This window comes from Leucopleurus acutus, assembly GCF_964270905.1.
Source record: "Leucopleurus acutus genome assembly, chromosome: 5".
In the NCBI taxonomy this organism is placed as follows: Eukaryota; Metazoa; Chordata; class Mammalia; order Artiodactyla; family Delphinidae; genus Leucopleurus; species Leucopleurus acutus.
In genome coordinates, this window is record NC_139147.1 from 42,064,003 (window position 1) to 42,088,708 (window position 24,706).

The 24,706-nt window shown below is 33.6% G+C and overlaps 1 protein-coding gene across 2 annotated transcripts in view; it reads left to right on the forward strand.

The window, feature by feature from the left end:
- Nucleotides 1-24,706, forward strand: part of EPHA3 (EPH receptor A3) — a gene marked incomplete at both ends in the record, with an annotated part of 361,937 nt that overhangs the window by 317,020 nt on the left and 20,211 nt on the right. For both annotated transcript variants that reach the window (XM_082839944.1, XM_082839945.1), the window contains 4 exons: nucleotides 3,600-3,661; nucleotides 5,522-5,731; nucleotides 22,541-22,690; nucleotides 24,208-24,401. In XM_082839944.1, the coding sequence (XP_082696070.1) occupies nucleotides 3,600-3,661; nucleotides 5,522-5,731; nucleotides 22,541-22,690; nucleotides 24,208-24,401 (616 nt within the window). The remainder of the gene's footprint in view (nucleotides 1-3,599; nucleotides 3,662-5,521; nucleotides 5,732-22,540; nucleotides 22,691-24,207; nucleotides 24,402-24,706) is intronic.

Here is a 24,706-nt window from a genome sequence, read left to right on the forward strand (position 1 = left end):
AATTTGGAAAAGGTTGTCCTGTATGTTTATATGATTTAATGTGAAACCTACAGAAAAATACTCTAATTCAGTTCATTACAATATTTCTATCAGTCAGTTAGTTACAGTACATGGAAATCTATAACCAAAACATTTTCTAGTTTCTAATCAAAAGTAATTCAAATCTTCTTTCCTGAGAATAGTAAGGCATATTTTGTCTTTCTTCAATTTTGCTTCTCCTGTTTATACTTTTTTGCTTCCACCCTGATTTGATTACATGATACTAATGATGAGTACTGGCTGCTAAGGTCAAAGATTTTGATTTTATAAATCCCACTCATGTTGGAGTGTGTATAAGTCTTAAAAACAGACAGACTTACTATGTAAGGCACAATTACTGTTAGTAGGAATTAATAGCATTTCCTTTGGAAATGAATTACATTTCAATAGTTTATAACATTTAAATCATTGATACATACATTTTATGTTTGAATGAAACTATTTTAATCTAAGACAAACATTTATTTGATAATTGCAATAAAATTTCTATATATAGCTATATATTTATCACATTATCCTGCTGTTTTTTTTAATAGACTATGTGATTAAGAAGGCGGTGAAATAGATAGTGTTGAACTTGGAATTCTTAGACATTTTGAATCACATTTGTTCTGTCAGCAAACAAAATGATTAGTAAATATCTCTGAGCCATTGGGGAAATGAACCGATTGTAAGAGACTGATGTGCTTCCTTTAACCCTTTAATTATGAAAGATCATGATTTTTTCTATACTCATAAATCAATTTACGAACAAAAGCAAAATTCCACTGCACATTTTGTTATGCTGATTTTTGGTGGAGTTTCATTTCAGCCAAACAACAATAATTTCATTGATTTTAATATATATACTCAGATGTAGTTAAGGATCTCTGAGGGCAGTGAATGATATAGGTTCTTGAAGAAGCTGATAATGTCATTTCTAAATCAAAATACACATGAAAGAATGTGCAAACTTTGATAGAAATACATTGCATCATGTGCAGATGAGCTGGTATTTTATAAATAATTTCCAACTACATTTAATACATATTAGAACTAGTTCTAACCACTATTGCGCTTTTCCTTTAACTCTGTTTATCATAATCAAAATCACAAGGAAAAGTAAGTGAAGATCCTGCTTTCCAAGGTAGAATATTTGATTCTGTTTACTTTTTGCCTGTACATTTGGGTTTGCTGAATCTTTGAACTTAATGCAAAGCACATTTTCAGACTTGCCCATCTTAACTGATGTGTTTACAAATACCTAAATTATAGAGCTAAATGCAGCCTGGTCTGATTTCTGAATGGTCATGGGGCTTTGGCTTAATTGACTGGTTTGATTTTTCAGCTACTTTTATTTCCCTTGCCAAACATTTTACCAGACATGCTAACAAGAAATGAAATGGTCATAAGGCTGAGAGCCAGAAGGAAAAGAGTGATAAGCAAAGGTCTGAGTAGTATACAAACACGGTAACTGGCCACTGTAATTGAGAGTTGACTGTGGGAAGCAATATATCTGTAACTACATTCAAGGGCTGCATTGAGTTTTGCGAGCATGTTATTCTTCTAAGAATTATATTAAGGAAGAAATATAGACACTTATAATGATGTATGGAAAACATGCATGTGCAGGATTTCATTCATTTGATTGTTCATTCATTTCATTTCAGATTAGTTCTCTGGGATCAGTTCTTAGGTATTTGATTTGCCAGTTCAGGAGAAATAGAAGTTTCCAAGGAAATGTTGAACTTTCTCTTTTTTCCTGAATATTGTTAAATCAAAGCTTAATTAAAATTTTGAAAAAGCAAGTCTGGATGCTCAAGGTTTTGACTAAAATGACTTTCCAGACATTATCAGATTATTTTTTGAACGTGTGGAAAATTTTATTAACATTAAGTTTAAAAAGCTTTACACCAGTGTTACACCAAGGCATGTATAATGTTTGATATATTACCCAAAATATATAGCTAAATCAGTGTCTCAGTTGACAATAAATTGCTGTGTCAATTTATTTTTACATATATGGAAATCTAAGAAATTTTACAGAATTTAAATAATTTCCTCACCTCTAAATAAATAAGACATACAGCTTAGTATATATTCACGTATTAAGCATAGTAAACATCAGTATAATCTTCACGGTACTAAGCCATAATTCACAACCAGTATGAATTAAGGAAAGGAAAGGAAAAACAAGGAGAAAGGAAAAACAAGGAAAGAAAGCTATTTTCTGGCATCAGAATGGCACACAAACCACGATGTAGAAGGAACACATGAAAAAAATCATGCTTGCTCTACAGTTAGATGTACATGGATGTTTGTTTAAAATCTATTATGTGCTCAAGGTTTTTCATGCTTAGTCAAGACTTAATGCAAGTTTTCTAGACTTGGGAGAGAAGGGAGGTTTTTTTTTTCTTTTTGTAAAATGATAGATTTATAGTTAAAACAATATCATAGCAACAATAAGGGAAGTGAATTATGCTGTGGTAATATGTGTAGGCTTTGAAATTGGAGTTACATTTTACTGTAATAATTTCTGAAAGTGCTACAGTCTTCAGAGTCATTCTTTCAATTTGGAATGATGTGTAGAATTGACACCCAACAATTGCCTCAGTTATTACCTATAGTTGAAGATTTATTCTATTTGTAGATCTATGTATCAGTATACTTAGCACCTTTGTGTCTTTGTGTCTAATGCTTTTTCCTATTTTAAATGTTTCCCTCAGTGTACATTTCCAAAAGTAACAGCATAATATATTCAGGTTGCAACTTCTGGCTTTACACTTATTAGCTGTGTGATGTTAATTACCCTCTGTATATTTCAGTTTTTTTCACGTAAAAAGTGGAAATGATGTTAATTAATTCTAGTATATGTAAAATAATTAAACCAGCACCTTGCACACACTAAGTACTGTACAAATACATTTAAATGCTTGTTAAAATGTTTAATGATGTTTAAGGCCCATATTTCCAAAATGGTTATTACAAGTTACTATCAAGAGCAATTTTAATTTTATTTTTCTTTTAAGCATAGCATGGATTTTATAATTTTTAATGTGTTAATTGAATACAGATTATAATTATTAGTCTTAATTGTTTTGTCTAATTCACATATAGGATCCATGAAGGTAGGGACTTTGATTTACTTGCTTCTGACTAACCAGCACAAGAGAAAACACCTAGCGTATAGCTTTGCCTATATCTGTAGAGAGTGTAAATGATTGTGGAATTCATGACTCTATCTTGGGCTTGAAGAAAGCAATATCTGATTTTGTAGTTCAGCTAAAATGCAATTAGAGTGAAGAAAAAGGCATATTTTGTGTTTAAGGAAAACCATACCAAAACGCCAGTTTAGATATCATATAAGTTATAGGCCCTTTTCTGAAAACCAATCTTTCTCGATTTTTTTTTCTATTGAAAGCTAGTTTTCTTTTTAATAGTAATTTGGCAAAATTTGGAAGACAGAGAAAAATTCATATTTTTAATGCATTAGGTGTATCAAAATGTATTATATGTGTTCATTGCATGATATTTGTTGAACTCTACTGATGATTATACATTTATTATTTACCTATACCTAGGTAAACCAGTTATGATTGTCACAGAATACATGGAGAATGGTTCCTTGGACAGTTTCTTACGTGTAAGTAGAAGATTGTATACACATTCGCATATCTCCACCTTATCTTTATCTATCTGCACACATATATAAATGTGGAAAAAATTGCTGAAAATGATAGAGACAACCTCTAATATTATGCTAAACAATTAGATAAAGTTTTAAGAAAACTGAATTTTTTGGGACTAAATAGCAAAAGGAAGACTGTAAAATTACATTTTTATCTTGTAACATCCAAATGTCAATGGTTTATATTTTTAAAATAAATTTGTGCAATTTTCTTCAGCCTTTTTATTCAGACAAGATTCACATTGGTTAAAACAAAAATTTAAAGATTCTAAAGTAAGACATAAATAACATTGATATAAGACAGAAATATTCATTTCTTTATTTAAAGCAACCTCCATCTACTGTAAGATAGAAGACCTTCTATCTCTCACATAGTACTGTCCACTCACAAACTAAGCATGTGCTATAATGCCTAAGTATTCTCAATCCAGAGATATCATTACTTATATATCATAATATATACATACATATATAACATATATTTACATATAAATTTCAGTTGTTTACATTTAGAAAATTTATGTTTTACTAATATCAACAAATGTTACATTCAAAGAAGTTCATTAGATTTACAGAGTACAAGACACTGTCAAAAAAAAAGACACTGTCAATCACCAGTCACTATAAACAAGGGATAAAAAAAACAAACACAGACCCTATCCTCAAGGTGCTTTCAGCATTATATAGATAGGGATAGATAGATAGATAGATAAGATATATAGTATAATTCATAATCATGGAGGAAAATACTAATTTTTCTATGAATAAGAAATTATATTCTTTATTTTAATATTCATGAGCTGAATAAAGGTTTCAGTAACAATTATTTTCACAAACATATTTCAAAAATAAACATTTTGCAAGTCAGGTAGTTCAAAATATTATAATAAATATTCTTTTAAAATTATAATAAATTTTCCTCTAAAATTATTGTTTAGATATTGCTAGACATTAAATTTTATTTTTTTATATATCTATGTATGTATGCATGCATCTATCATCTATCTATCTATCATATAAACTGTATATTTCTATTTTAATCTGAGTAGATTGGAAACTTTTCTAAATCCAGGACTATTTGAATTTATCTCCTATTACTTTCAGGTTTATGACCTATATAACTCAGGGTTGGGTAGAACAACAAATATTCAGTAAATATTTTTGACTAATTTTGAACTAATTATCTATTATGATAATTAAAGATTTAAAATCTACCATATTTGAAGCAATTAATAAAATATAGGAAAACAAGAAGAAAGAATAAGCATTCAAATCAAACCAATAAATACAAACCTAAAATAGCCACAGGATCCATTTTATTTTTTTGTTCGTGACCTTAAAGTTTCTGAGAAGGAGTTTGTCTCATCAAACGACCAGCAAAGTTCTAGTTTTGAACCTGAAGTTAAAGAATATTAGGCCGGCTTTCCTGGGGGCGCAGTGGTTGAGAGTCCGCCTGCCGATGTGTGTGCCCTGGTCCGGGAGGATCCCGCGTGCCGCGGAGCGGCTGGGCCCGTGAGCCATGGCTGCTGACCCTGCGCGTCTGGAGCCTGTGCTCCGCGACGGGAGAGGCCACAGCAGTGAGAGGCCCGCGTACCGCAATAAAATAAAATAAAAAAAAGAATATTAGGCTACTTCTTGCTACAAAGTAATGTAGCTACTATACTATTTTGTTTTACTCTTGCATCTATTTAGTCCTGGCTGGTGTACTTAAAACTAGAATGTATATACTCTACAATTAAGTATGTGAAATTTTAATCAAGACATATCTTAGGAAATAGAAACACACCTTAACTATACATTTGAAATACTTCTCAGAAACACGATGCCCAGTTTACGGTTATCCAGCTGGTAGGGATGCTTCGAGGGATAGCATCTGGCATGAAGTATCTCTCAGACATGGGCTACGTTCACCGAGACCTTGCTGCTCGGAACATCTTGATCAACAGTAATTTGGTGTGTAAGGTTTCTGATTTTGGACTTTCACGTGTTCTAGAAGATGACCCAGAAGCTGCTTACACAACAAGAGTGAGTAACTCATTTTTTTTTTCTTTTATCTTTGTTTAGCAGCTTGTATTATGTTGACTGACAAATAAATAGAAATCACATCCCAAAATGCTTTGTCAATTATATCTTCCCCCGTATGAAACTTATCCTTTAAAAGTAAAATATTGTTACTTTTTCTGGAAAAATAGATGGTCACTGTCCATAAGGTGAGTAATGATATTAATTCTGAAATTCCATATGTTGGTTCAATGATTCTCCCAAAAAAGGTAGCAAGGTTCTAACATGTTTAAAGTCTTATTGACCTATCTTTTTGTCATGGTTGAACCACTTTTAAGAAAAGATTGGATAAATTCTTAGTACCCCCATCCAACTAGGTATAATCTTAAACCATTTTAAAATTAATGCTTACATGAGTAACACGTTTACATTATAAAAATTATAAAACAAAGCAATAAAAAGGAGAAAAGTCATCCATAATTATGCCACTCACAGAACATTTGTAACTTTGTGAGTCAGTTCTTCCAGATTTTTTTCTGCATACCTCTATATACAGACATATGCATGAATAAATGATTAAAATTAGATTATCCTTAATGCAATTTGTATACTTCATTTCTCTTCTTAGCAATATACCTCTTGAATATATTTCACTGTCAATAAATAATATTTGTTTTTACTTTTAGTTGTTTAATATATTCTATTTTCTAGTTGTATCATTTTTAAAACCGAATCCTAATTAGTGGGCAAATTATTATTATATCTATTTTTTCAAGATATTTTACAAATGTGTATATGATACATCTGCATTCATAGTTGTTTGAATCTGATGATTTCCCTATAATATATTCCTAAAAGTAGATTTTCTGTGTTAAAGAGTCTGTGCCTATGTTAAAAGCACATTTCAATACACTCCTAATAAAATTAGATATTATCATTATTTTTAATATTTACTTACTAACTGTGAGGAATTTTATCTGTTAATTTGCATTCCTTTGATTCAAAATGCATTTGATTATTTCTTCTTATGTTTTTGGCAAATTTCTTTGACATATTATTATTTTAGAGAAATTATTTTATGGAAGAAATTTTTAAAAATAAAAATATGATAATCATGGCTAATGACACTACTCAGAAATAACCAGTTTTAACATTTTAATTTTATCTTTTCATAATATTTTTCTATGCATTTTCATATAAAAAATATTTTCAGTTCTGCATATACTGACAAAAAAAGATCATAATATGTATACTGATATAAAAAATGATTTCCACTTAATAAATCCAGTATTTTCTTTATATATAAATTCAGTGTCATTTTGTAACATTTTTAATATAAAATATAGAATTTTTTGGATGATGAATTTTTTTTTACAGTATTATTAAATAATGTATAGTACTCCATTTTATTCATGTACATTATTTAGCCAATGTACTATTAATTGGGTAGAATTCTAATGTTTTGCTATTATTAGCAATACTTTGATGTACATCTTGATATATAATTCATGCCTTTCTATCATTACCTCTTCAGGATAAATTTCTAGAAAATTGGTGAGTCAAAATATGGACAAATATGTGAAGATTTTGGTACATGAATTGCTTAATTGTTTTACATATAGTTTGTTATCACTTTTCATTTTTAGTGGCAATATATAAATGAGGCCATTTCATTATACTCTCACTAGCCAAGAGAATGAGCAGTTTTTAAAAAAGACAGTCAGCTTCTGCTGCTTTCTTCTTGTTTAATTCTAAGAGTTTATTCCTGATTAAACAAACAAACAAAGAAGCAAACAAAAATTCTCATTCTTTTCAGAAGTCATCAACCTCAGTAACTCTATTAACAGCCACTAAGGTTGTCACATGGCGACTATATCTCACTCTGAGAAAGAGCTCAATATGCAAGACTGAGTTTCATCTACAAGTAAAGCCACAGTGATAGAAACACAGAAAGAAGCTCTGTGTCTCAGATATATCCCTAGCCGTGTTGATTTAGAAGTTGGAACTCTCGTAATGGCTTTTACCCTTGTTTGCATTTCCCGTTTTCAGGTATACTCTCTAGCAGATTACCTTTGTTCATGAATCTAAGTATTTTTAGAAACTGTGTTCTGCATAAAAATGTTGCTGTTCTGGGCTTCCCTGGTGGCGCAGTGGTTGAGAGTCCGCCTGCCGATGCAGGGGCCACGGGTTCGTGCCCCGGTCCAGTGTTGCTCCGCAACTGGAGAGGCCACAACAGTGAGAGGCGGCAAAAAAACCCAAAAAAACAGCAAAAGATGTTGCTGTTCTTAGGAACACAGTTCATTAGATTAAGAGCAAGAGAAATTTAAGAAAATTGTATACCTTGCAGCTAGTTGAATTAAGTTTAGAACAGTGACTATTCCTACACAGCTCTGAAAACTTGATAAAATTACAAAACATGGGTATCTTGATAGTATTTTTGTGCTCCTTCTCTGATCACCAGAAAAATTAGTCAGCCACCATTCTGCAGCAAAACATTGTTATGACTAAATTATTACTCCAGGGGACAACATACACAACAGATGATAATATATAATATTTGTTGTCTGGAAGAGAATGTTTTTTATTCTACTCACTGCTACTCTGCATTCTAAAGATATTCTTCATAACCCTTTGCTACTATTTGAGCTATTAACACACTTCATGAAAAGTATTCTTGCTAGCATTATCCCTGTTACAAAAATCACCTTATTCAAGAAATATTTCCAGTTCTAATAGAAAGTATTTGGGGAAAAAGGCCTTTATCTGAGATATTCTATTTTTCGGTAATTCATTCAGGTTCTAATCTCTCTGTTCTTTAAATGAGCACATCCTTGTTCTCAATACTAGTCTTAATTTCTAGTGTTGGGGAGAAAGAATTTTCCTCTACCCTTCAAACCTTCTTTTAGCTGGTCTAATAATCAAATCAACATGAGACATTAACAGGAGAAAAGCAAATTTAATTTCGTATGCATGGAATCTCACATATATGAGAGGGTCAAAGACAAAAAGGTAAAATGAGGTATATATGTCATCTTGAGCTAAGGAGTGGGAAAGAAGGCCTGAGGCTTCAAAGGGGAGGAAAGTAATTCACAAGTTGATAAGAAGAGTAGATGTTGGCTAATTAGATGTTTGCCCTGCCATACAGATGGGCCCCTCAGATGAAATTTATCTCTGGTAATCTCATTCTGGGAAAGGACCCTCCCTTGACAATTTAAATTCTTCTAGGTAGTTAAGGGAGAGGCAGAAGCTTCTCTTGAAGGAGCAGGGTCCTGATTGCCTTTAGCTCAAAAAAATTCATATGCCAAAATGGCACGTTTTGGGGAGGTTACTTCTGAACTCTTGCACTAGGATACTACAAGAAACAATTTCTCTTGGAGAAACTTGAAAGATTCATTCGAACCTACATCATCTGCTCTCTGGAGACTGTATACGGTTAACTTTCGGAGCTTCATTTATACTGATTGTTACTTTGTCAGGACCAAGGGGTCCACAAGATTATTTCAACCTTAGTAGAATGATGTTGATGTGTCAAAATTCCTCTTTAGCCTTTGTGAAGTAAAAGTGCAATAGGATCTTTGCATTTATGCTTCATTCCCAGAAGATTCTTAAAAGCCACACTAACCAAACGGGCTCATTCACTACCAATAAATAGCTGATTAGAGTTCTTCAGTGTTCATCCTTGTATTTTCTTGGAACTCCTCAAACTATCTGTGGGAGTCCTGACTTCCCTCTGAGAAGCTGTAATTTGCATCTGCATTTCTAGAATAATTTAGACATCTTTGATTTAATTTCCCATAATAAGCCTTGTTTGGTACAATAATTTTATAATTTACCCTAAAATATGAGGCATGGTCATACAGTAATAGGAGTTCTATTTTGTTTTTTAAACAAAGACACTGAAACAATGAAATGAGTGTTGTCATACTAAGCTGTCTTTTTGGGAATGTGTACTTACTGCAGGAACACTGCTATTGTCCGAAATGTTTGGGGAATTCCTCTTTCGAAATTATCTTTAAAACTAGATTGTAAATGATACTATCACTCAAAATTGTTTAGGCATATAGTATTTTGGGAAGCAGACTTGACTAAGATAAAATCTGTGGTTTCAATAAGCTTATAGTTAATAAATAAGGAAAGTAGTACATTGTTGTAAAGTCTGGGTTTTTTTCTAACCAAAAACAGGATTATTCAGCTTAGACATCCGCCTTATTTATTTGAGTTAGCATGCTATGATTATGTTTATTTCAGAAATACAAGTTCACCATTTAAAATAGCGTGCCAAGGCATTCTTTTTGGATAGACACATTCTTGTTAATCTGCTTTACCAGTCATGTTACTTTAATCACACTTAACACATTTCAGAAATCAGCATTCAGTGCCTCAATTCATTATACTTTTCCGATTGCTCCTCTGAAAGTTATTGCCTTTAGATAGAGGGTAATTGCACTAAGAAATCATGAGAGACATTTGATTCAATGCCACTGAATGAATGTAGGGTGTCTGCTGTTCTCATTTTTAAAACACCTCTGTGGTTGACAGGCAGGGTAGAAGAGTGAAATAGAAATTATATCCACTAATTCTGTATTTAAAGATTCTTAAACTGGAGGGGACATCTGAGGAGTTGAGAAAACCCTTAGCCTTACAACTTAAAACAATGTATCAGACATTTTCTCCTGCTGCTTTTGATACTGTCTTAAGTGTACTCTGAGTTTTCCTTCCTTATATCCTCAATAGTATGCCTGAAAGGAAAGAGTCAGCTGAGATAATAATAAACACTTTTTTGTGTTTTCCATAAGAATATTAGGTAGGAAATTGGAATGTTTTTTCAATACACACTTTTAGTTATTTCTCTTGATTTCTCACTACTGAGTTATACGGAAATTCCAAACACTGACACTTTTTATTATACAATATTATTATGCATCCTGTAACCCTTAGAAAATTCGACTGTACATTCATGACATGATGAGAATGAGAAAGGTGTAAAGTTTTAGTATTACTATGAAAATAGTTCAATCTTGCAGATCCCCTGAAATCTCTTGAGGACACCAAGAAATGCTTGGATAACACTTTGAGAACCACTGTTATAGATACTTTATGAGGAAAATAACACCTTAAAAACTAAATAAATATTTGAGTAGTTATTAAATGATATAAAATCTGACTTATGATATAGTATTATGTGATATAACATGTTTTGAAGAAAGGTCTTGAAAGCATACCTGCGGCTACATACCTAAGGTTGCAAACCATCATAAAAGGCCCTGGATTTTACTTGGGATGGATATGATTGGAGCATTTAGCTCTGCAAATTTAAAACATCAGAGAATTTTTGTTGTTGAGAAAAACAAACAAAAAAATGGATTACCTCTCTTTAGTTATACATCATGTGAATTTCAGAGTATAATTATGGCATGTTTCCCATTTTTTTGGACTGAACTACTGATTTGCTCTATTTTATACTATCAGAAGCATGGTATTATTGGTGAGAACTGTTTTCTACTGAATAATTTCTCAATCTTTTTCTTATGAAATTTCACTTTTAATAAGTTAGCATTTTTATGTGTGTATGAATACATATATTATGTTTGTATGTTAAAATAGATGGAATCCAAAATTCCAAGATGATAGTGGTCAATTTGCTGTTTTAAACAGGATCAAGTTAAAGAAAATATAGACTTTTACCTAATTTATATGCTGTGTCATGTAAAGTCAATCCTGTTCTCAAGTCCCCAAATTCATTTTAGGGATATAATTACCACATAACTGATCTGGGAAATTTAAGAAAACCAAATGATGTGTTCTTGGTTACATTCTTCATTATTAGTATTTTTCTTTTTATTTCTATTATGGAGATACATACTGAGTAATTGCCAAGTGGATTTTTATATTGAATGAAAAAATTTCTGTCTTGTGTCACATTGCCCTATGGCCAATTAAAACCTATTTAATTTTTAGAAGATAAAACCAAATGAAAAGTTATTACAGGCATTATGTGTTAAGTAATAGGAAAAAGAAATCTTATTTTACATAATAACTTATTCTATTTTTTTCTCTGTGAGTCTGCCAAGTTGATGCCAGAAATATTCTACTACTGCTTTGTCTTGTCTAATTTCATTTGCAAGACAAGAAAAATAAAGGGGCTAAAGCAAGTGATTAAAAGCTAAGTGGCTGAATACTCTGTTTCAGGATAACTCCACTTGCAGAATATGAATATTAGAAAACATGAGCCTTAGTTCTGCAGAATTCTCAAGGACTAAAAACTATGCATACCAAAAACTTGTGTGATATGAAAAGAGAATAATAGTATTTTGATAAGTAGTATATGTCATATGTAATTTACACATGAATGAAAAAAAGCAATAAGTAAATATCTAATCAGTGGCCTTCATATAGTAATGTATTTTAAGCTTGGACACAAAATAAATAATGTCAACATTTTCTAGTCTCTTAGAATCAGTACATAGCTTCTGTCTTATGTAGCTTCACAAAGTAAAGCTATATATCCCCAAATCAGAAAACTCTAGAAGATTTTATAATCTCAGTTAATGGTGCCCCAAAGTTTAATGAGGGATCAAATACTTTCTAGCCACCCATTTCAGAGAGACGGATAGCACGATCATTTCAACATGTGAAAATAATCCATCCAGATTTATGTGGAGAAAAATCACAACTATAATTTTGGAGTGATACACACGAGTGAGGAGGTTCTATGTAAATATATTACACACAGTCTCTAGCAGGAACAGTTTTCTCTGCAGTGCATCATTCATTCATTCATTCAACAAATATTTGAGTGCCTACAATATACTAGACACTGTTCTAAGACCTGAGGACCCAGAGGTTAAAAACAAAGCCCTGACTCCGTGAGCTTACATTCTAGTGTGGTATTTCACATAATAAACAGGTGAAGATATAGCAAGGCAGAGAAATAAGATGAGGAATGTGGACAGTATGAGGGAGACGCTACTGTAGATAGGACGATCAGAGAGAGTTTCTCTAATAAAATGACATTAGAACAGAGAATTAGTGAGAGTGAAGGAGAAAATAATGTAAATATTGAGGTTAATAGGCCAGATTCATTTGCTTTAACTATTTTTCAATTCAATGGAATAATTTTAATAATTTCTCTTATTCCAACAGGCTCACTTTGCAAGAAGACAAGTTAAGTAGTCAGATTAATGATATAACTCAGACTTAAAGACAAGCAAATAGTGACTGGTCCAGTCTGTAGCATTGAGCCCTGGAAGCTTAGTAAAAATCACTTACTAAAATTATTTCCAGTTGACTTGTGAATATCCCACATTTCAAATTTGTGATGACACATTGCCTGAAGCTTTTCCCATGTACCCTGAAGCCACTGACCAGCCCCAGCTGCTCCGGCACTGGGAGAGACAGCAGTCATTATTTCCCAAGCCAGTCTTACTACTTGATGCCTGGAATGGCTAATAATTTGATTCATTCCTGTCCTATGACCCTTTTTCAACTACAGTTTTACATGTCATGGTTCAGGCCCACTCCCATGATTTTTTCCCTTTCATTTGCTAGCCATTTCTCTGGAACTGCCCCCATATTTCAAGCAATTTTTATCTAACATAGACATACAAGGAAACCACTGCCATTATGTCTAGTCAGAATTGTCTCAGCAGATATTTATGAGATTCTCAAACTATCATGTTATCTTTCCTAATTTTTCAGTTATCAATATTAATAAAACCAAGCCTATCCAAGTTATGTACTTTTTTGCTTAATTACTAGAATGAATCTAATACTTCTGTTTCATTATTTTTATCGTAAATATATAGTATTCCTGCTATATTGGATAGGTCTTTCTGATTTATTTACTTATCAATATGGCTTTTTTGGAAACTTGTGTTCAGAGTGCTAAAAATTCACTTTCAAATGAATTTCTGTAACCTTTCAAAAATAAAGTAGGAATTCAGTATATGTAAAACACAAGGTTTAACACTTAAAACCTCTTTGAACTTTGAAAAGAGCTGTACCCATATTAGGCTGTATGTTTAGTCTTATCCCTAAAGTTTTTCATTGTTTTTGTTGAAGATATACATTATACATCAGATGACCTAATTTTATATTGTATTATTTGACTCTGAAAGTAACAGAAAAGTTATTTGTATTTTATTTCCTGGATAGCCATAGAGTTACTTAGAATACAAGGTGAAGACTTTTAAGAAATTCTTAAGCATCTCACGGAATGTTGAAAAATTTCAAAAGTTCAAAGTATTGACTTTTGCTACCTGAGAGATCATCTGTCTCTGATCTCTTGTGGCAGTCAACATCTGCTGGAACAATTCTCTCAATGACTTTTAGATTTGAATGACTTTTAGATTTGAATGACTTTTAGATTTGAATGACTGGGAATTAGAACAGATGCTTCCCCTGGGAGTCTTCTTGGATTGCCCTTCACCTTGTTGTCTACTGTTGTCTGCAGTGAACGAAGTTTACTTCCTGACGATAGATCCTAAATCCTTTAGTCAAATGATTTATCTCTATAGTTCCACTTCTAACCTGAGAAGCCAATATTTGCCTCCAGGTTAAACACTCATTTACTCTGGGTTTACTAAGATAAACTCTCCGAAGTCCTTTGTCACTCTAACTATGACCTGACAGAGCTCACAGGCAGGCAATGTGAAATATGGATCAGCAAAGCATTTCCTAAATCAGTAAGGAGAGATTTGTGTATATAATCAGAGAAAAATTGGGGCAGACATAAGATACTAGGGCTCAATGTCCAGAGATTTCAGCAATTACACTCCTTTTCTTTAGAACTCAAGACTTGAAACCCCCTAACCCACAGCGAATGAGCTGACTTCAGTTAAGCACCTGAAAAATTCAGGGCTTTTAGCCAAATGTCTCATTTAAACTGTCTAAATTCATTAAGTTTAGAGAACTGAATTGCAAGATCTTCCAAGAACATGTTTACTTTGTGATTCCTCCTCTAACTGCTGTTTCTGGACAAAGTGAACAAGGTTTTGTACTACTTTACTCCTGGCTTAGAGTTTAGCAATTACATAATGCCTCTGCCCAGAGAATCCCTAGTATCTTTACTTATGCCCTTTTATTCTCCTTTAACTTTTCTGTAAGAATTCTGTGGAAGTAAATCCAGATATTACAGCCAATAGATATGCAGTTTAGTCCAAAGTTAGGATCATCTTTGGACTAAACAAGAGCCAAAATAATTAACATTAAAAATGTCAACATCCTTGAGATTTCTGTAGGTTTAAGATAGAAAGTTGAAAGTTGAAAGAGCAAAGGTTTATAAGTTAGCAGAGCTGTTAGAGATAGATGAAACTGAACATAAAATCAAGTTGTATGTTTCCCATGACCCTCAGTTTATGAATGATAAGATATCTGCACAGAGAGGCTAAGAAACTTGGCAAAAAATAGATAATACAGTCAAAGCTAAGCCTAGAAATGACAATTCCTAATTCCTATAAACTTAAGAATCCAAATGGAACATGTGACCGTAAATCCCCCTGCACCCCCAATTACTGACTGTCATAGATGTGACATCAGCACTGGGAGGAACTGGCTCTGGGTTTGGCATTGCAAATATGGGGAACAAGCATTAGCTTCTGATTCTGTTGAGTTTGAACTGGAGGTCCCTCTGCAATTGAAGTTTTAGAAACACTCCATATGCTGTGAATCTGGGCTTGCTCCAGGCAACTGGAGACTTTTCTCAAATATGTAAATATCTGGGGAGCTTACATACAGACATAGAGACCACCTTAAGTAAATGCTTCATTTTATGATCTGTTAAAATATTGTAAAAAACACATCTTCATAAATTATTTTTAGAGTATCTGGCGCTTTACTTTTCTGAACACCTAGGAGCATTTTACCAACCAAAACTTCAATTGCCAACTGATTTCAAAGTTTTAGCTCATTAATAACAGTTGTATTAGAATAGTTTTACTATGGCAAGAAGGCAGTATACCAAATGACACCATTTGTCTCATCAAATCCAAATTTTTGGATAGCTCATTGAAGGATATGTTTGACAGTTTTTTGGAAAGCATCTAAATTTTTAAAATGCCCTCTACACATATAAACTGAAAAAGCAATTTCTGAATGTGAAAAAGAAGAAGAAAATATAAGTCAAGAAATGTTGGCTTAAATTTGTTGGGGTGGGAGGTGGGGAAGGAAGAGGAATTTTTGTGGTCCAATCAGAAGCAGAAGTATAAATAAATTCTGCAATACATTACTTGTAGGAAATTTAATGAGTCAGACTCTTGTATATTCAATTTATTTTATTTTGATAGTCTCAGATCTACAGATGCTCAGCTTGAAGGCAGAGAGAGTTATCGTGAAGTGTGACTAAATTAAAATTTATGGGCCTCAGCTTCTTCTTTCACCCTTATTTCAGAGCCAAATTAAGCCCTCTAGGTCTCTTATCCAATGTCTCACTATGTCAATGATATTTATGTTTTGTAGCCTTAGATAGCATTTTCTCTTGTAGGAAAAGCCTATTTCTTACCAAAAATTTTGGTTATTGATGCTTCCATCTAACAAAGAAATTGATGCTTAATTTAAGTTTTCCTAGCAATAGAAAATGATCCCTGTTTCAAAAAAATTAAAGGGAGAAAGCAAGAGAAAAAGAAGAAAAGGAAAGAAAACAAAAAATAGAGGGAAAAATCTCAAAGAGGTGCTATTATATTTACCAAAATCCACATATCAGAGGATTAGCTCTAATGAACTTGGCCCTTTTTTAGACTAGAACAGGAATGAAAATCTCCATGGAAAGTGTGCTAATGGTTAAAGAAAGAAAGAATTCCACTTAGTCTACATAAAATCCAGTTAAATCTTGGACCTCTTTGAATCATTTTCCCTTGCTGATCAGGATTTGTCACAAACAATCTGAAGCAGTAGTTCTCGAACAGGGATGATTTTGCTCCCTAGGGGATATTTGATATTGTCTGGAGATATTTTGGCTGTCACAATTGGAAGGATGCTGATATAATCTAGTGGGTAGAGGCCAGGGATGCTAGTAAACATACTGCAATACACAGGACAGCCCCTACAGCAAAGAATTAATCTGGTGTAAACTGTCAATAGTGCTACTATATAGAGACCTTGTTCTAAAGTTACCCAACATGTATAAAGAATGTGGAAAGAATGAGAGAGTGGGGATCAAATATCTCTCTCAGGTACTTACAATTTCTCCTGTCCACACTGGACTGCAAGTTGCAGGGGATAATGTGGAATACATTGCCATTTGTGAAAAATTATGCAACAGACTAGCCATCTGCCAACAAGTCTCCTAGAATGTTGAACTTCAGGCTAGCAAACATAATGTAACAAACAGTACACCTTTTTATTCCTGTTAAATTTTATTCTCATTTGCTTTTGATATAATGCTTGAAAGTTATCGTTCGTTTCCACTCAAAGGTTTAAATATTAAACGTGATCACTTTACTTTTGATATTTTGATTGCATTTATTAAAATGTCATAGGTGTAAACTCATGAATAGACATTCACCTAGCAGATAAATATGTCCCATATTTTCAGCCAGCATGTGAGTATCACTTATGCATAATTATTTTGATGTTTTAACATTTTACTTAGCTTCATCCTACAAAGGAATGGAGTAATATTCATGTGCATAGATTAAAAATATTTATTAAATTTTTGGTGGTATTCAGCCTCTCATAGCCTTATGATTTCAAATGATAGTTTGGGCACACTTATTTTATTTATGGCAATGTATAGGACAAAAGCTACTACTTGAATTTATTTTACTAGTTTTGAAAATAAAGAATTTTAAACTACAATGTTGAATTTAAAGAGTCTGTGATAATAGGTGCACTCACCCTGCCTCAAACTCTATAATAATATTATGAGCTTGGAATCTCTCCTGTAGTTTGATTTCGAATTAAGCGTGTACTACGAATATGTTGGTTTATTTTTCTCTCATTTGAACCAGAGTGACTGGTTGTTTACTGATCATGGAAAAAGTAAAATAAATTATAAAACTCTTCTTACTCTGATGTATTTTTATCAACGAATGATAAATTTGAATAATACTTTGTAGTTGGCAATGAGCTTTCCCTTATATCTTCATTTAATAAATTCTTTACATGAATAGTAAAAGTGTGCTATTTGAAGGGAATTGGAATGGAAGAAAGGGCAAAACATTTATTGAGTACTCTATTAAAGATTAGACACTTTAGTTGTTGCTTTATGTATATTATAAATCTATTGCCAGTGACAAAAAAAAATCCCTAAATAATAATGAATAATCCTCAGTCATCCTTATTCCCTTCCTCATCCAGTGATGGATGGTGCCATTTCCAAGACGGCTGGCTAGGGGCAGGAGGAGAGTCTTGAATATGATTGTCACTTCATTCCCAGAGCAAAACCAATCAGTCTAAAACACCTGGAAGCAGATAATGAAAGTCATCTAATGAGAAAGCTAAATGTTCCAGGGTTAAAATTCTAGGGTTAAAAGCTAATTACCTAGGGATTCCAATAACAGTATTGAGTAAAGGCAAACAATACTTGTTCATTTACACTTTCTTCTAAATAATGAGTTCAAATTAGCCCCAGTTGTTCATTTAGAATGCGTTGTATGGATATCATATGGGAAAATATAAATTAAGAGTTTTCTTCTTGTAATTAAAATAAATATATTTACTTTTAAGTATATGAACTCACTAAACAGTGACTTGGAACAGAGCCCAGCCACTGAGAAAAAGACTAAAACACTAAAAAGTTGATCAATGGAAATTTCTAGGTAAGGAAACATTTAATTTTGCAAACTTGCTTAGTTGTTGAGCTGGTTGAATGCCACTTATTCATTCATTATGTGTTCAGAATAACATGTTTGGAATAAAATGGGGAAAAAAAATCAAAATCTCCCCCTTCCTTATGCTTTCCTATAAGGGCGGCAACTCAGGCTTTGATGCAGTGAGGAGCCAGAGGGAAGCTTAGATTAAAAATCTGAATGAGATGAATGGATGAAGGCAGGTGTGGCACATATATACAATGGAGTATTACTCAGCCATAAAAAGGAACGATATTGAGTTATTTGTAGTGAGGTGGATGGGCCTAGAGTCTGTCACACAGAGTGAAGTAAGTCAGAAAGAGAAAAACAAATACTGTATGCTAACACATATATATGGAATCTAAGAAAAAAAAAAAAGGTCATGAAGAACCTAGGGGCAAGATGGGAATAAAGACACAGACCTACTAGAGAATGGACTTGAGGATATGGGGAGGGGGAAGGGTAAGCTGTGACAAAGCGAGAGAGTGGCATGGACTCTGCCACTGTGTGGGTTTGAAACAATGTTTTAACAAGATTTACACAGCAAATAGACAGCATTTGATGGGAAAATGGTTCTGGAAATAATTTGCTTGAATCTGTAACCATGTGCTTCATTAGAAAACACACTGCACGGGTCTTAGTCAAGAATTGAAAGAGTGAAGGTCCCGCTAAAGAGATGGGTGTGTCTATGGCATCAGAGGTGCCTCCAATGGCATTTATGTCTGTATGCAGAACCACCAGTGAAGAGATTCTTTCCAAGCTCCTTCGACATAGGTGTAGCTATGTTCTTCCTAAAAACAAATTAAAAAAAAAACCCTTTTCAGTATTTCACTATTTTTAGACATTTTATTAAAATATGCTCAGGGCTTCCCTGGTAGTGCAGTGGTTGAGAGTCCGCCTGCCGATGCAGGGGACACGGGTTCGTGCCCCGGCCTGGGAAGATCCCACATGCCGCAGAGTGGCTGGGCCCGTGAGCCATGGCCGCTGAGCCTGCGCGTCCGGAGCCTGTGCTCCGCAACGGGAGAGGCCACAACAGTGAGAGGCCCGCGTACCGCAAAAAAAAAAAAAAAAAAAAAAAAAAAATATATATATATATATATATATATGTTCAATGTCAAGGCTGTCCTCTCTGGAAAACAGGGGTAAAGCACTGAAGATGAAACAACTTTAGCATGTACCATTGTAATCCTGGTTGAAGTAAAACACAGAAAATGGGCTTATTGTTCATGGTTGTCATCAATCTATTGGTTTTGGTTTTTTTCCTAATATCTGTATTTTTATTTCAAGGAATCTTGATAAGGTGACACGTATCTGTGCCTTATATTTACTAAATAGATGCAAAGTTTTCAACATGGAAAGGACTTCCTTTATCTCTCTCTCTCTCTCTCTTTCTTTCTTTCTTTTAGTGCCATTTTTATGCTTTTAGTAATTTGTTTCTGGGCAAAGGAAAGGAAATGGCAAAGTGTCTGTAGCAGAGATAAGACATTCAGCTGAGATTTTAAAGTATCATCTTTTCTTTGCCCCATGAGTACAATTTGTTTGACTTCTGTTAATTCTCAGAGTTCTTTAAAAGGGAAAGAATGTATGCGCAATGATTCCATTTGGCATCCTGAATAGATTTATAATAGTTAAATGTCACATGTGTAGTTCTGTTTTTATCACAATTATGCGGTAGTATTTGAAATACTGATTCCTTAAAACCCAAATCTGGACTCTGCAGGTACAATTAAGTTAATTTGGTTTTTTTAAATATTATTATTATTAATAATAATAATTTTAAAAAATATTATTATTATTATTAACATTGAATGTGTTGGTAGAGAAAGGGCAATATTAGGCTAGGAAAAAGACTCTCCAAATTTAAATATGAAAAAATATCTTTTAAATTTTTGTTGAAAAAAATATACAAACTATAAAGAAGAGAATGAACGGGTGAGTGTAAGTGAGAGAGAAAAGAAAGGGGCAACTTCTAAGACCATATGCCCTCTCATCTCCATAGAGTTTTCTATTCTGTTTTTCTGGTTCTGGACAATCTTTACCCCAGTGCACGTTGAGCTCTGTAGTGTTTCCCACCAACTCCCAAAACCCTCTTGGTCCAGCTCCCATCTCTCCAACCTGATTTTGCTACCCTCTCAAGAAGGCTGTGCTCAGTCCTCCTTTTTGTGCCCACTTCTCTACAGTTTCGTGCATCCTTCAAAACCCAGTGTAAGTCCTTTAAAGATCTCCTGGCAGTACTCTTTCTGAAGAGCTCACTTGTGTGAAAACATCGAAGAAAAGTGTCAAGTTTACTGAGATAGTTCCAATCACATATACCACTCTCCTCTACGGGATAACACTTGCTCAATGTACCCGTGATTAAATCCCAATTCGACCTTTTCCCATCCTCTCCTACTGCATGCCTCCACACTCTCTGTAGTATCATCACACTGGAAACCGTTTTTCCAGAACATATATTTTCCTCCTCTGTGCTTTGATTTATGCTATTTCCCTCAGAGTATGGGAGTATTAAGCTGATGTTTCTTGAGGCTTTACTGTGTGCCAGGAGCTACGCTAGAGATTTTACTGAAATTTATCATTTAGCCTCACAACAGTGCTATGAACCAGCACTGTTACTTTCCCAAATAACAGATGTGGAAATTCAGGCATAATAAGGTTTAATAAGTTACCTCCCAAATTGCCAATCCATTTCTCTAAAGCAATATATTGTCACCCTTGAACATTACTTAAGAACCAGTGAAGTGCAATGAGGTACAATGTCAATAGAACACACTTTGATGAATATGGCATAAAATTTTGATGATGTGAATTCTTTGGAACATCCATCCCTTTTTTCGTTGTATCAAAAATTGATGTACCTCATGAGGCTCAATTCATATGTGACCTCCTCAGTTTCTCTAGTGAGAATCTCGGCTCCATGCTCTGCGGCGCAGCAGTCTCCACTACTATCTTCCTACTCAATGTAGGCAGGGTCTGCAATTCTAAAAAGCCCCAGCATTACCTGGAGCTTGTTAGAAATGCAGATCCTGCCTACATTCTGGAACTACTGAATCAGAATTTCCATTTTAATCAGAGTGAGCCCAAGATGATTCATATGCATTGTACAGTTTGAGAAGCAAAGTGTTAAATACTTATTTCTTTCTGCATTTAGTTATTTCCAGCAACTAATTATCATTCCTATTTGCTTGATATTTCTCAAACAGAAGGACCAGTGTGTTATTTATATTTGTCTCACCCAAAGTGACTAGCATAATACTTCCCATATGGTTGCTACTCAGCACATCTTTATTAAATGTATTTATTAAACTGAGAACAAATTCTATGGGAGTTATACCTTTATATCTCCCATAACTCATAGAAGCAATATTCTCCTCTAGACTATACGTTTTCAGAATGTAATTATTATATCTTTCTAGCTCATATGGTGCTTACCTAGTACATGGAGGGTACTTCAGTGGTTAATGATGGAGTGAGGCACTGAGTAAATTAATTAAGATGATTGATTAATGTATGTGAAGAGAGGTTTTTTAGATGCATAATGTTATTTTGAATTTATTTAATTAACAAATACCTTTAAGAACTTAGGAGTATCAAGGAGTGGTGTAAGTTCCTTACAAATATTAACTTAATTCACATTCTGCTCTAAGGTTGTTTGTTCATGCATAAATGTATGTTAAATCAATAAAGGTTGATTTGAGATACCTCATTCAATTCTAATATATAGCATATCTACTTCAAGTTGTTTTGCTACAGATGTCTGATAAATGTGCCATAATTGACATAAAATGTCAACATTTTAGCAATTTTCAAATGTTTTTTTCCTTTCATCATTTCAAAATCTTCCCAAATTGATTGAGAAAATATTGCAGTAAATAGTATGCCACTCACTCCTTGGTATTAAAATAGAAGAATATCAAGATATATCAGAAGAAATCCACATTCCATTTCAGAAAAGAAATACCCTGACAAATTCAGTCAGATTTCAGATGGTAACATATATTATATGTTTTAGTCATTGATCATGTATGTATATACGATTTTATATTGCAAGGGAGGGAAGATCCCAATCCGGTGGACATCACCAGAAGCTATAGCCTACCGTAAATTCACATCAGCCAGTGACGTATGGAGTTATGGGATTGTTCTCTGGGAGGTGATGTCCTATGGAGAGAGACCATACTGGGAGATGTCCAATCAGGATGTAAGTATTTGTAGTCTATGAGTTATGGGTTCGGATTAAGAGATCAAGCTGTGCAAGGAAGTGGAGCATAATGAAACCAGGTGGCTCCCTGTTTGTGACATTGAAACAGAATACTTAGAAGAAATGAAATTGCTTCCAAATCTTGTAAAGATATCAAATGAGTTGCTCTGAAGGATTTACATTTTTCCCTCAAGCCCGGGTTTAGAAATGAGACAAAGTGAAGACATTTGTAATAAAATTTTATAAAATAAGTGCCTGACAAGATAGCCAATAGATATCAGGGAATGTTTGAAGTATTTTTGCTACAAAATTGTTTCAATGTAACATTAGTAAGATACATATGTCTGCCATCCTTTGTAGACTTAATTAATGCATCTGGGCCAACGTTTTGTTTACTTAAATATAGTATTTCCCAAAGTCAGACAAAACAACCAATCACTAGCATGTTGTTTCTCATAGTGTATTAAACTTGCACATGAATTTAGTTATACAAATTGAAGTCTCTGGATAGAGAAAATAATCTTTAACTTTCTATTACAACTCAAAAGGATTTTTGTTTTTATAAGTCATGTTTTGCTAATGCTTAGTGAAAGGATGCTATTGGCATGTGAGATCAGCACTTGGAGATGTTTTTTTATGCTTAGCCAGAAACTGTGAGCATGATCTCAAAGACACACATAAGAAGGAAAGCTGAGATGCTTTTAGTCATTTCCTACTCACCACATATAAAATTGCTTTTAATGTATTTGGATATAAAAACCTTTCTGAACTTCTTCAAACAAGCCATGTTTTATAATGGTACTGGGAAAATCAGACTCTCTTTACCACATCTCTATTTTCCAAATTCTTTCTGTATCAGAGGATCTCAAAATGTGGTCTCTGGACCAGCAGCTTTATCATGGCCTGGGAATTTGTAGGAATGCAAATTATCGTGCCTTTCCCCAGAGCTATGGAATCAGTGGTTAGTTATCTGCATATTCATAAGTCCTCCAGATGATTCTGATACACAGTAGAGTTTGAAAATCATGACTTTACATGATTTAAAAGTGTGAATGGACTAATAGTCAGTTAGCTGTGCAGCACGTGGGCTTTTATCAAAGGAACTTACTACGATTTGAGAGGTACCATTTGAACTGTGATATAACTAAAATCTGTGGTAATTTTTTCTGCATTCACTCATTCATGTATAGTTCCCATAGAAATCTGTATTACCAAATAATAATTTCTTTATAAATTACTGAATTTCCTATATCATAGAACATTTCTTTTTATTTTAATCTGGAAAGTTACTTTATCAACTCTTCTTTCCTAAATCCACTTTCTCTGCTTCAATCTTCCTTTATATAATATTTTCAGACATGGATAATATTTATTTAATAAGCTGCTATCCTTTTAAGAAATTTAAAATGAACACTTTTTCACTTAACTTTGAAATAGTCATATAAGTGTGACCTGCCCATGAAGAAGTAAAAGAAATTCCAACTCTTAAGTCTCTGGAAACGTTGCCTCTCACACAGGTAATTAAAGCTGTGGATGAGGGCTATCGACTGCCGCCCCCCATGGACTGCCCAGCTGCGTTATATCAGCTGATGCTGGACTGCTGGCAGAAAGACAGAAACAACAGACCCAAGTTTGAGCAGATTGTCAGCATTCTGGACAAGCTTATCCGGAACCCAGGCAGTCTGAAGATCATCACCAGTGCGGCAGCAAGGTGACACATTTGATTTTGCATCTTGCACTCACTCTGAAATGAATGTATTTTCTGTCTCCAAGATGTTAATTTGTTTCTTCCACTTCTCCAGCAGCATACTTTGGTACTTATATTCCTCAAGATTAGAGAGATGTGTTTTCTTTTCCTTTTTAAACGTTCAGGAGGAAATTTCATGCTACTTAATGATAATGATAACATTCTGGAATTTTTTAACTTCCATCTTGACCAGAAGCATGTATACATTCAGGCTTGAGTATTTGGACAATAGAAACCCTGGACACATAGCTCCTTTTCACTCTCTCCTA